Below are 14156 nucleotides of genomic sequence, written 5' to 3'. Positions count from 1 at the left end.
TGGTGGCCCAAGAAATATATGAGCTCCCCCATATCCTTCATCTCAAACTTCTGTCTAAGCAAGATCTTTACATCAATCTTTACATCAAAGATCTCTGCATCATGGTCCCCCGTAATAATCAGGTCATCTACATAGATGACAACAAGCACAACCCCTCTATCACTGTGTCTCACATACAGCGAGAAATCTGCATTAGCTACATGAAAGCCAATAGTGACAAGATATTCAAAAATCTTGTCAAACCATGCTCTTGGTGCTTGTTTTAAGCCATACAAGGCTTTCTTCAACCTACAAACATGCTCGGGGTGACTCACATCCTCATAACCAGGTGGTTGCAACATATATACCTCTTCCTACAAATCCCCATGCAAGAATGCATTCTTTACATCCATCTGATTTTCGAGTTATACATCGGATTGGCACGGTAGCGTTTGAACTTAAAACTACCTCCACATGTTAGAGTTCATCCAGTCTTTCATATCAATAGATTGAAAGGGAAACTGGGAGGTGAGGATAACACAGTTACTCCTCAAGAACTCGTTGAAGTCGAAGATTTATCTTATGTTCCACATGAACCTGATAAGGTACTTGAATTCAGGGAAAGGAAACTTTGTAGTTGACTAATCCTTGAGGTTAAATTTAGGTGGAAAGATAGGGAATAGAGGATTTAACTTTGGAGTCAGTTGATATTGTTCAGTGCAGTTCTTCTTCTTTTCATTGCAAGAGTGCAATGTTTTGAGAGAGGGGAAGTATGCTATATGTACATTATGTGTGCTATGTTATATACACATTATGTGTGCATATACTAGGAGGCTAACCCACATTAGGCTTGTGAGCATGGGAGCATGGGAACAAGCTCTAGTGGAGCATGGGTTAGGACTAACCTTAAGGGTTAAGGTTAGGGTCAGGCATCCAAGGGTCACACATGGGGAATGGAAAGTCAAGAGTCACTTGAGGGCCCTTCTATATAATAGGGGCATGGGGCATGGGGCATGGGGCCCTTCTATATAATAGGGGCATGGGGCACACTCATCAAGGGAGGCTTGGGGGCTTGGAGGCTTATGCTATGGTCTCTTGTGTAGAGGTCCATATCTACTCATCTACCATTTCACACACTATAGCTACATGCTATTGGATTGGAATTATACCTCTTGATGGTATGGGACATCAAGGTAGAGGTATGATGTATTTCATTTATAATTCATGTGTGCATTCCTTGGGCTCGGGGGTGATTGGGTGGTTGAGTTTATGCCTGTTTATGCATAACAATTATCTAGAGAGATCTTAGGGTTTTAACAGAAATAGTCTCAGCCCAATAGCTATGCGGCATATTCTTCTCTCCCATCAATGCTCGCGCAATCTCAGCAATGTGCCTGTTTTTTCGCTCAGCAACTCCATTTTGCTTGCAGAGTGTATCTGCATGTAAACTGTCTCCGAATACCATTCTTCTTCAAAAATTCAGAGAACTCATTGGAGAAGTACTCTCCCCCTCCATCTGACCTTAAGCACTTTACATATTTCCCTGTTTGCTTTTCAACCATAACTCTGAAATTCTGAAAATGAGTGAACACCTCACCCTTCTCCTTCATGAAGTATATGCACACTTTCCTTGTGTGGTCATCAATAAATGTCACATTAATAATACCTGCAGCCTCCCATCATAGACATGGTCTTCGTAGGACCCCATACATGTGAATGCACAACATCTAGTGCATTTCTGCTCACATTTCTGTCACGTGGAAATACATGCTTTGTTTGCTTTCCAAATTGGCATGCTTCACATATTTTCTGCATACCTTCAACTTTAAACTTTGGTAGTCCTGTCACAATTCCTTTAGTCTGCATAGACTTCATTCTCTGCACATTCACATGTCCAATTCTCTTATGACAAATGTCTGTGTCTGCAACAATTCTTGAACCATTTGCAAACATCACAGCACTCACTTTAGGCATGTTTACATTCAATGTAAACATTTTGCCCACTCTGTTGCCTTTTGTAACCAACCTGCACTTGTCTTTAAAGTCTTCAACATAACAACCATCAGGGTTAAACCGAACGTGCAAACCCTGCTCAATCATCTAGCCAACTGAAACCAGATTCTTTGTTATGTTCGGAACATGAAGTACATCTGCAAGGTACTTCACTTTGCCATCCTGCATAGACAATGGCACATCTCCCCAACATGGGCAATTGGATGAGCAATGTCATCCCCTATTTCCACAAAACCTGGTCTTTCAAGGTTTTTCATCTCCTTGAATCACTCCCCATGACTTGTCATGTGGTTTAAAGCACCTGAATCAACGTACCAGCATACATCCTGCTTCAATATTTTTAGACATGGCATTAACGACATATTGCATAACAAACAACCTTTCATTATCCTCATTGTTTTATGCTCGAGGATGCATAGTTGTTTTGCTGCAATTTCCCATTTTGCATGTTAGCCTGCTTCTTATAACAATCTGCCTGCACATGTCCAGGCTTACCACAATAAAAGCATCCACGTGTATCATTATACTGCCTTTGCCAATTTCCATGACCTCTTTGACTCCCCCTGCCTCTGAATTGGCCTCTTCAACCTGCGTGTTGTTGTTGTGAATTCTGGGACTGTTATTGTTGCTACTGCTGGCCATAATTCTGATTACCTATTCGGCCACCTCCTTGGCCGTGTCCACGGCCTCCTCTACCTCGTCCTCTTCCTAAACTTGTGTAGAAGGCCTGTTGCTCTGAACTGTTTTTGTTTTGTGAAGACTGTTGGTCTTTACCCAAGCTCTTCTCTTCCTTCTCTTCTATAATCAGCATAGACACCAAATCTGTGAAATTGGGAATGTTTTCCCGAGTCTGAATAGATGTCTTGAACGCCTTGTATTGTGGCCCGAGACCACGTAGACAGACTTCCACCTTATCATCATCATCTACTGAAACACCAATAGATGCAAGGGATTCCACAATACCCTTGATCTTCAATGCATAGTCATTCACAGACATACTCTTTTTCTCCATAGTATAAAGTTCATTCTTCAACTGTATCTTTCATGCCTTGGTATTCGTTTCATAGAGTTTTACCAAGGTGTCCCACGCTTCCTTGGGAGACTTGGCATCTTGTATGTGCCCAATCATGATGTCCTGTATATTGATAGAGAGCCAATACATAACTTTTATGGCTCCTTGGTTCCAATCCTTGAACTCTTTCACATTTGCAGCAGTCGGATTGATCTCTGGTATCTCCGGTGCCTCTTCATGCTCACCTTCTATGTAGTCCCAGCAGTAACCCTTTCCCATCAGAAAATTTATCAACCTGAACCTCCAAGCATGGAAGTTGTTCTTGTCAACCTTCTCAGTAACAATCTAGTTTATGCCATCATTTGACATCTTGCCAGACACACAAATTTACCAGAAACAGCACTCTGGTTTGTCCTACACAAACTGCTGTATTTTCTGCAGCAGTACTGTACTACACTCAAATGTCACAACCAGTGACCTCAATGTGCATACATACACCCAGTGGCAACTGCTGACCTCCTTGCAGCACACACAATGTCTGCATAACCAATCTGTCTTCCTGCAGTTCTTAAAACAGAGTTCTGCAGAGAATCAATGACTTACCCCCGCAGTGCTCGAAAATCGCCTGCTTTCTGAAAAACGGAGGTCCTAACACGCCCAAAACGCGTTTTCGGCCTGATAAATGAAGTCTAATAGGACAGTGTGGTTGCCCTATAGCTTTACTCCCGCGAAGAAAGCTCCTCAATCAGAGATCGTTTGCCGGTGCCTCCCGTAGAGCTCTCGAGCGACAAGGGTGTAGTCGCCAACACAAATAGGGAAGAGTAGATGAAGCTCTTACCCTCGTATCGCTTCCTGTGCTTCTCTTGCTTGCAGCTCAGCCCTTAGCATGAACCAGGATCTGATACCAGGAAAAGATGCAGGCGAGAAGAGAGCTTGAGCTCTTGCAAGCACACACACACTCACAAAACCCTAAAAGAGAACACACAAGGTGAGAGGCTGAAAAGCTTCTTCTTCTTCACACAACACTCAACACACCATATACAAAGATAAGAGTACACACAATATGAAAAGGTAATCAACCAAATACATACTAGGGTTCTCTATAGTGTGAACCCAACTAAATTCATCATAGAACACTTCTAAATATCACATACATGGAACAACCACTTGACTCAGTGTCCAAACATTTAAATACCTTGGAATAGAAGTCCCTATTAGCCACAAGTGGAGAGGAAGTGATCAGAGTGTAGACTAGAGGGCTAGATGGACAAGTTACTATGCCTTTGAGAATAAAAGCCAACCATAGCAATACTCATAGATGGCACATCAAGGCACTACATACATGGAACAACCCGTTGACTCAGTGTGCAAATATTTCAATACCTTGGAATAGAAGTCCCAGTTAGCCACAAGTGTACATACATGGAACAACCAATTGACTTAGTGTGTAAACATTTAAATACCTTGGAATAGAAGTCCTAGTTAGCCACAAGTGGAGCACGAGTGTAGACTAGAGGCTATATGGACAAGCTACTATGCCTTTGAGAATAAAGGCAACCATAGCAATACTCATAGATGGCACATCAAGGCACTACTGTTAAGATCCAAAAGATGTTCCTATGCCGACATCTAGGTACGAAAATCTTTACCCCATAATCATGCTCCTAGTAAGGATTGGCATTAGACCAATGTAGGTGACAGTTTTAGACAATGACTACAAATATGGCCAAAGTCAAAGATATGTGAAAATGTAAATTGCAAAAAATGGCATGGGAAAGGTCCCAACAACCGAGTCCAAGACACAACACACCGCCATAAGCAAGATCTAAACCTCTAGCAATGTGGGGTCGAAAGACTCCTTGACTTTCCACTCAAAGAGCTAAAACATACAACTATTGAGGCCCTATAGTAGAGATGGCAACATACAGGGTCCAAATTTGCACTTTCTAACACCAAGAGGACTAGAGTACATATACTTAAGACTGAGGTAATACCCAATCTCAAAGACATAGAACCCTAGGGAGACTAGCCAAAGAGGACGTGACTTTTTACCCTACAGCAACAGGTTGATGAGAATTAAGAGCATGCCACTTTGGTGTGTCGTGGCCACTCAAACTTCACGAGCTGGTCCACACATCTACAATGGGTACCTTCATAGTTGCTATCTTTAACTATCCTTAGTAGCTTCACGAGCACCCATGACACCAATGCGAGTCATATGATTTTGCACATACTATCTCAAATTTTGATAGCTCAACTCTTCCTTTATATTATATAGTATAGAGATAGAGATGTTCTTGCTCTACAATGCTTTTAAATGTTGTGTAGGTTTTTGAAGGAAAATTTGTTCAAGGTCAAGAATGGAGCGTTTTTAGAGAGGGGGGGTTGGGTGGGGGGTGAACCTAAGGTCCACTCCCATGTCCAAGTTACATGCTTGACCATTAATTGAGGTTGAAATGAAAGATATTACAGAGGTAGACTTAAGGCTGTGTGAGAGGTAGACTTAAGGGTGTGTGCATTGTGCTATGTCCTTGCTCAACAGTGCTAAAAAAAAACATTTTTATCCAACGACCTATTTTTATTTTGACCTTAGACGAATTTTCCTTCAAAAATCTACATAAGTCATAACTGTCCAACCCCTTTCTTTTTTTATCCCAGGTCTGTTTTTGTTGTTTTTCTAGGCTGGCATAATGGAGACAAAGACAATTTCATAAATGTGCATACGCTTATGGTAATGGTAAGCGTATGTTTTGAAGATGAGTCGTTGGATCGGGTGCAGATCTAACGGTTGGGGGATACGGTATATTAGTAGGGTTGAAGAAAGCTCTCTTATCCTGATGTGCACTGGTGTCTCAGAATCTGTTGGAAGCTCTCTCTCGCCATCGCCCTTGCCATATTTTCTGTATTTCTGATGCCACGAACCCGTTCATTTGGTATTGCAGCCTCGATTCTGAACCACCAGATCTCCGTCCCTTTCAGAATTCATGGCTGCCATTGTGGACTGCTCAGCCCTTGCTTTGGATTCAGTGCTTCCTTCCATGAAAGAGAAGCTCCGGAAAGCTTTTGGAAAGCTTGAAGATCACAGAGCAGCCCTAACAAGCTGTATGCTACAGTGGAGGGAGGTAGAAGAGTACCTCGCAGAGGCGGAGAGAGATCTGCAGAAGCGCCATGGAGAGCTCTGCGAGAAGGAGAAGGCCTTCGAGGCTAGGGTTAAAGAGTCCGAGGAGATGATGGACAGGAGGGAAGAAACCCTTGCAGATAAAGAACAGCCTCTGCAGGAGCTAAAAGAATCGGCTGTGGCGGCGCCCTTATCGCAGAAGCAGAGGTGGAGCGAGTCTACAGACCTTGAGGAGACGGTAGGCAGCGTGAAGAAGGACGCCATCGCTGCAGTTAACGCCATAGCCGAAGATCATCTCATCAACGTGGGAAAGGAAGCCATTTCTGTGCAGAACGTGGATATTTCTCGTGCAGCAGAGAAAGATCTGGTGGGGGAGAAGGTGGAGGAGGTTTGCAACAGTAGCTTCCCTTTGAAGGAATGCAGCATTATCCCTGTGAAGGGGTGCAGCAGTAGCAGTAGCTTCTCTGTGAAGAAGTGCAGCAGTAGCAGTAGCTTCTGTGCCAAGGAATGCAGCAGTAATTTCTCCGAGAGGGAATGCAGCAATGGCAAGGAAGCCTCATCTTCAAGCTGCAAAAGCAGTGACCTAAAGCTCCGCCTGCACCTTAAGGATCTCTGTGAGAAGATGGATGGTGAAGGCCTCCTTAAATACATGGTAGAACGCAGGAAAGATGTGAATGGCCTACGAAACGAGCTGCCTCTTGCTCTCAGGAGTGCCAGCAAGCCTGCTGCGCTCGTACTCGACTGTCTGGATGGGTATTGTTTCGTGGATCAGCCAGGGGCAAACACTCAAGGTGAGAAGAAAGAGTCACGGATTTCTGCCAATAGGCGGGCTTGCATTCTCCTTCTGGAATGCCTTGGTCATGTGTTGGATCACCCCACATCTGTGGTTACCAGCAGCATCAAGGAGCGTGCCAAGGCCATGGCTGACCATTGGCAGAGCAAAATGAACCTTCAAGGAGAAGCCCTTGCAAGCAATTCATTGGATGCTCAGGCTTTCTTGCAACTATTGGGGACATTTGGAGTTGCTTCAGAGTATAAGAACGATGAGCTCTGTAAGCTGGTCACGGCTGTTGCTCGACGGAGGCAGACACCAGCCCTTTGCAGATCTCTGGGACTCACAGCAAACATCCCAGGTGAGCCACTCTGTTTAACTGGTAGATTTAAAAATATGTGTTGAGTAGCGAAAATGTACTTGGAGGTACAGCAGCATGGTTCCGCTTCCCTGAGGAAGTCCATGTTATGGAAATGCAAATACTAAGGTGGACGTCTGTTTACATAACCATCTCCCAGGCCCTGATGATGTGAACAGGGATTGCCATAGCATGTGAACTACAGTGTATTTGACGATGAAGTTGATGGTCTGAAGCTTTTTTGAGTATGCATCCTCAAAGTCAGTGTTGAAATGTCTCCCTTGTAAAGTTTTGAAAGTAACCTGCTTTACATACATTTTGGTATGCATCCTCAAAGTCAGGGTTGAAATGTCTCCCTTGTAAAGTTTTGAAAGTAACCTGCTTTACATACATTTTAGGCATATGTAAAAGGTATGACATTGAATCACAACCCACCCCTTATATTAAAATTAACTGTGCTGCATCAATTTTTAGATATTGTTGACCGCCTAGCAAGCGATGGCAAGCAGGTGGAAGCCATCTCACTTGCCCATGCCTTTGGAATCATGGATCACATACAACCTGGACCCATGTTGAAGGCCTACCTCAAGGAGGCAAAGAAGTCTGCGCAATTCATATTGAAATCAGGATCAAACACCCCTGCTGCTCTGGTAAGGCCTCTTATCCTCTGGTTAACTCAAGGAATTGTTGGCCTTTGAAACTGCTTGATCGAGATACTGCCAGCATCTAGATGACACAATTTGACTGCAGAATGACTCTACAACAAAGGAGCTAACTGCATTGAAGAATGTTCTTAAATGCATTGAGGAGTATGAACTGGAATCACAGTTCCCTTCTCCTCCTCTACAGAAGCGGGTGCTACAGCTAGAAAAGACAAAGTTGGATAGGAAAAGGGTTGCTGTGGCAGTGAAGGCTCAAGCAAAGAGACCTCGTGCGAATACGGGCAATAGCTTGTCACATGCCCCACCTGAAAGAACATTCCATCGGCCTCTTGAAAGGCCACAGTATGGTTCTGTGGGTTTAACATCTTACAGCCTAGCAATGCCAAACAGTTTTGATAGGAGGAATCAAGCGAGCTATGGCTCGGCTTATGCTAGTGGAAATCGCACTCCTGTTGCCCTCCCGGCCTCTTATCTTTATGCGGCTGATGGTTTGCCCTCCCCTGTGTATGGGTCTGCAGCATATGCAAACCCTTCAGCGAATTTTGGGAGCTATCAATTTGGCAGCGGTCTTCCACCTCCTGCCCCGGCTTACCCAACACCATTTTTACATTGATTGTATGTTCACTACCCTTTTAGAACAACCTATCGTCTTGGTACTTTGCTTGTAGCTTTAAGTTTATGAATGGGCTACATGGTTAACTTTCCTTGTGTGTTTACTTTGACAGTGGTGTCTCAAGCTGATATGGCTTTGCTATAGCTAGACAGCATTCAAGTTGTACTTACAATGGAGCTTGGTAAGGTTTTTCTTTGAGTGCATCTGAATCACAAGTTGGTGGAAACACTACCGACATTGGTGCCGTCATTGTATGTCTTATGTGCCATGTGATGCATGCTTGGTTCCTTGCTTCTTCAATGGTGGTGCCTTGTAGTTTTCTCACAAGTCGCAAGTCAATAATGCTGAGCAGTTTCTCTTTGGCAGGGCTTGCATCGCGTATCGACATTGGTTAGTACATATAGAGGATAGTTAAGATAAGCTGAAACTGCAACACTATTGATCTTCTTTTCCGTATGACATATCAGCTGTGAAAACATTAATGTTTTTAACGAGTTTGGGCTTTGTATTCTAGTTTGGAGAATAGTATGCATTCAGAATTACTTATACAGCCCCCACATGATTACATCTAATTTCGTTGAAAGTAAGAAGGAAGCTGACAGTAGCTATTTTACATGTATTGCAATGGATTTTTGGGAGCTGCAGAATTGGCAGAAACGGTTTGAATACTTTTGATTGAGTGATGCCCCCTGTGTCTGTGTTGTTGTTGTTGTTTGGGGGGCGGGGGTTTGCCTAAGAAATGTTGTACACTCATACACACTCACGGAGCCTGACACCAAGGTCGAGAATGTTTAAACTTGATATAAGAGTTTATGTTTCGCACAACCTTATGGGCACAGTGAGATAAATTAACTAGAATGCTTGGGCAGTTGGGACTTTTTTATAAAAATCGATATGTTCATATCGTATTTTATGACTTAATGTGAGCTTATTGAGAAATTATCCTTCACGTAATTACTCAAAATTCCAAGCGTAATGAGGCATTTGCTCCAATCACTGAATGTACACTAAGAATCCTCTGTTATACTCCTTGCACATGTATACATGTTAACCCGAATATCAGATGCTGTTGAAGTCAACTGTTTTGATTATGGCTATGTGTATAAAGTGCATTTGTGAGTGGGAGAAAAAAAGAAGAAACGACGATACACAAGGTCTGGTGGGGAAGTGGCACAAGTTCCCGTGAATTTATTAGTATAGAGGAACGTGTCTTTCCCTTGTTTGGAAAAACACTATAAATGTTGAAAATGTAGTGAATGGGTTTTGTTTCAGCGATAATGTCTGCAAGCAGTGTCCATGTAAGGAATGGTCACATGCTTTGTTCGTACAATGATGAGATTGTATATTGACCAACGCTTGCACGTAAAGAAGATACAGGAGAAATACATTAGCATACAAAAATTCTTTGCTCCCCATCTAATTAGTGTACATGATGTATGGCAGGGAGGTGGCCACAAAACTTACATTGTGGAGAACGTCCCATGATTACGGGCTGGACTTAAAATTTCTTAAGTAGAAATTTTGATGCGTGTGTTTGTAGCACAGAAACAAGGGCTAGCTTGAGCAGGTGTGAGCGGTTTTGCAGCATAGAAATAAAGACTAAGGATGCTAATGGTGGGGTGAACGGAGGGGAGGGTAGAGGAAAAGTAGAAGTAGAGGGTAGAGGGAAAGAGGAAGCGAAGCATGTGTCGGCACGTGAACAGAGAGTATGAACATGAAACTAAGTCATCTTTTCTTTCTTTCTTTCCAGCCACGCTTCTTCCTCGTAAGCGTCACGCCCTCCTTGTTTGCTTTACACTCCTCAATGTCACTGGTTGTATCGAGCCGGAAAGTCAACTGGCTATAATGGCTCCCTCCCTTTTTCTTCAGAACTTGTATGTGTTGTTGCTTCTTGCAAGCAGCTTGCTTTGCATTTGAGCTCAGCAGATGAAGCCCAGTGTGACGTCAGCTCCTTATGATATGCAACGCTTGCCACAGAAATTCAAAATCGTAGGCTCTTGATTGATGGCATCTCAAAGTTTATTTCAAGCTTCTATGAGGTAGAGCATTCATTTATTTCTCCTAGGACCTATTAATTAATCGAACGTACACTGCCACGTCAAAACTTTGACCTATTAATGTGCACTGCCATAGCAACACTTTATTGTCCCATCGCACGCTGTGTCTGGGCAGTGGGCACTGGGCAGAGATGCAAGTTGAGTGACCAGAGTTGTAGTACTGAATTTTCTTAAACCTTCTGTCAAGATTAAGCCTTTGTCTAACCAACGCTTGGTGCTCAGACCCCACGACACTGGACAGCAGTAGGCTTTACGAGTGAGTAATAAGAGTGCACACACATTTAGAATCTTGGGCATCTGATGAGACTCCTGTATGGCCTGTCCTCCACTACACGCTGCGATCTATAAAATCGTGCACTTAGGCGATGGCTACAACTGTAAGCGCGGGAGAGCGCGCGCGCGAGAGCTCTCTCCCTCTCTCACCTATTCGCTCTCTACTCTATCTCTAAAATAGGTGAGAGAGAGAGAGAGAGAGAGAGAGAGAGAGAGCGCGCGAGCTACACTTTCTGTTCCTGAGCGAGAGAGCACACGTGCACATGAAATTAGGGCTTCCTTCTTGGCCAATCCACGAGTCCAAACAATCCACGAGTTCAAACATTATTATTACTAAGGTTCAAGCTACTAAATCTAAATTATTTGTTTATTTATTCTCCTTTGCCAGAGCATTCACCCTAGCCCTCTCATTTTGCTACGTTAGCAGGAGTGCACAAGTGTCAGGCTTGGGAGTTCTATTCGGCCTCACATGGTGCTCTCAAGGTATGCTTGGGTGTCTTGAATTCTTTGCTTTTAGATGGGAACACCTTGAAGTAGAGTAATGTGGCCTAGGTCGACCTCTCTTACCTACGTTTAGATACAAGGCGGCTTGTGGTGGTGGGCAAGGGATCTTGCACCTCGGACACCTATAAGTCTCATCTCTCATTACTCTTGTGATCCCTGTCGTAATTCGGTCGCTTGTCGGCATTGAATCAATATAAACTTTTGGGTTAGAAGCTCGCATTTGGCTTGATACAGTTTCTTTTGCAGCTTGTACGTTTTTGGTCATATCTCCTTCATCCGGTGTCTGTTTTCGAAGTTCTAGTACTCAAAACGACCGGTTTGTTGCCCTCTTCGAGATGAGCTACAGGTCTTTGTGTGCAGCATTCAGCAAGTACTCTTTGTTTTCAATCTTATCCTGGATTTTCTGGTCTTGAGTGGGAACTTGGACTCGGAACACGTCTCGAGATCATCGGTTCGTAACACTTGGTATCAGAGCAAGAAGCACCGTGTCGTCACGGTGAGTTGAATCAATACATATGCCAAAGGAGAAAACCACGGAAAGTGGTCACCTTGATGCGGAAGAAGCCGCCGCCGAGGATTGAGGAAGAAGCCAGACAAGAAAGGGAGACAGAAATTGATGCCGAGGTAACGACGTGGATTCAGCAAGAACGGCATAATAGACGCCTTGAGTCAAGATCACGTGATACTCAACAAGACCAAATGGATGATTCAAGGGATCCAGGGCCGAGTTGGCAGGATTATTAAGATGATAGATTGAACCGGCTAGAAGGCATGGTGGCCTTATTAGTCGAACAATTGCATAAGAAGGATAGCAGTCGATCTTCGTCGCCAAGGCATATGAGGTCGAGGTCTCCTCTCTGGTGCTATCGCAGAAGACGAGATGAAAGAGGAGACTCAGACTCTTCCGACGAGGGATACGGGAAGTACAAACTGTTACCCCAGGAGTACATTGGGCAAAGGGATTCACTTGTTGTGACAAGGTGGATCCGAGAGATGGAGGATTACCTTACCATGAATAAAGTGGCTCACAAATACTGGATTTGAGTGGCGTCTCGACTGTTATCATCAGGAGATGCATACACTTGGTTTTTGGCAGGTGATGCAAAAAGGCCGTGGGCAAGATGGGGTGACTTCACTAAGGACTTGTTGGATTATTTTGTGCCACGGAATGAAGTATTCAGGGTATGCGATGATTGGCATAACCTCAAACACGCATATGGAAAACTGTGTGAATACATCAATAAGTGTAGACAACTTATGTTGGAGATGATAGATATGACAAACTACATGGGCTCTTGTTCGTATTGCGTGACTGGACCCGCAGAGATTGAAAAGCAGGAGCTTGAAAACTATGAAGCGGCACTTACAATGGCATAAAGGTTATCCAACACTGAGAGCAGGAAATGGCAAAACAAAACCAATATTGCAGGGATAGGAGGATGGAATGGTGCCAAGCCTCAGAACAGGAATGATAATTCCTCTAGTGAAACCCGGGGAGAAACTCTTGGGACAAATTTATACGGGTCAAGGTCGAGTGGACCTCTCGTGCCCCGAACCTATGGAAGTAGTTTAGTCAACAGAAGCTTTGTGCCGGGGGGAGGGGACACCCCAATCAACTAATACAGGGGGATTTTCCAATGTTGCAAGGCACCCTCTCCCACCCCCTACACGGCCATGCAGACATTGCACAGAGAATCATTATGACAGCGAATGCTCTCGCCCGCTCAAAGTCGGGTTACCACCGTTCAAGCCTAAGGGCAAGATGATAATTATGAACGGATGGACCGATTGAGGATCACCAAGATCGAGGATGTAGAAACCTCGTCTCCTCGAGGCGACAGTCCACCAAGGGTAGGATCTGTGCAGGCAGTACCAAAATGCATGGCAGCTCAACTATCAGCAATACAGAATGTGTATTTTGAAGCTAGCGTGAATGGTCATAAGAAGAACATTATGTTGGATACGGGAGCCACACATAACTTCATCACCCCAGACTATGCCAAGAAACTGGGAGTGAGGGTGCGTGATTCCAACAAGCTGTCAGTGTCTTTTGCACAAGGGTTGGATAATAATGTGAAAATGGCATATAATGTACTGGTGTAGGCGGGCGCATGGAAAGCCCGATTGGATTTTATAGTCGTGCCCATGGATGCCTTTGAAGTGATTGTAGTGTTGGAATTAGGGTTAGGGTTTCAACAATGCACACACACAAGATAGAGAAGCTTGAGAGCAAACAAACTCACTAGAATAGAATGAACAAATGTGTGCCAGATACAAAAGATAAGTACACACCCCAAAATGAGTAGATAAGAGGGTGTACATACGCACGGGGAAAAAAACCTCCTAGTGAGGGAAAAAATGTCCTGTGGTCCTAAGTGTGTTCACACACATCACTACCATATAATGCTACAAATCTCCCCTGGAGTGATGATGTGAACATGTACAGGGTATGGTCGATCAATCTTGAACAGGTAGTAAGCCCAAAGCTTTACGAAAAGCTTCGAACTTTTCATGAGGAAGAGCCTTCGTGAATAAATCTGCCATGTTGTCACTCATGTGTAGGCACATAGACCAAGCTGATCTCTGCTCTGCAGAGAGTCTTTCCCTAACATAATGCACCTCAATGTGCTTAGTGCGAGCATGAAACACTGGGTTCCTCGCAACTGCTAATGCGCTTTGACTATCAGTGAAAATGGTAGTGCTAGACGACTGTCCAACACCCAAATCAATCATAAGACGTCTGAGCCACACACACTTAACTGTAGCTGTAAAAGCTGCCGTGTACTCAGCTTCAC

General features: G+C 43.9%; 1 protein-coding gene across 2 annotated transcripts; it reads left to right on the top strand.

The window, feature by feature from the left end:
* Positions 1-5775: 5775 nt before the first annotated feature.
* Positions 5776-9205, top strand: LOC147632922 (FRIGIDA-like protein 4b). 2 transcript variants are annotated; one of them, XM_086805910.1, is made up of 5 exons: positions 5776-7255; positions 7727-7902; positions 8003-8529; positions 8640-8708; positions 8894-9205. In XM_086805910.1, exons 1-3 carry the CDS (start codon positions 5989-5991, stop codon positions 8525-8527), a joined length of 1968 nt encoding a protein of 655 aa, XP_086662036.1. In that variant the 5' UTR covers positions 5776-5988; the 3' UTR covers positions 8528-8529; positions 8640-8708; positions 8894-9205. The 2 variants fall into 2 exon arrangements, with proteins under 2 accessions (XP_086662036.1, XP_086662037.1); XM_086805911.1 differs by having other exon boundaries at positions 5836-7255; positions 8880-9205.
* Positions 9206-14156: the final 4951 nt, after the last annotated feature.

The sequence above is a fragment of the Cibotium barometz genome, chromosome 12 (genome assembly GCF_041138505.1).
Source record: "Cibotium barometz isolate CiBa-2024 chromosome 12, ASM4113850v1, whole genome shotgun sequence".
In the NCBI taxonomy this organism is placed as follows: Eukaryota; Viridiplantae; Streptophyta; class Polypodiopsida; order Cyatheales; family Cibotiaceae; genus Cibotium; species Cibotium barometz.
Note: the sequence above shows the minus strand (reverse complement) of the source record. Positions and strands in the feature narration are given on the sequence as shown.

Excerpts from the sequence above, each read along its gene's own strand:
- LOC147632922 (XM_086805910.1), top strand. The coding sequence starts at position 5,989 with ATGGCTGCCATTGTGGACTGCTCAGCCCTTGCTTTGGATTCAGTGCTT. Across the intron at positions 7,256-7,726 it reads ACTCACAGCAAACATCCCAG|ATATTGTTGACCGCCTAGCA; the intron begins GTGAGCCACTCT and ends ATCAATTTTTAG. Across the intron at positions 7,903-8,002 it reads CAAACACCCCTGCTGCTCTG|AATGACTCTACAACAAAGGA; the intron begins GTAAGGCCTCTT and ends ATTTGACTGCAG.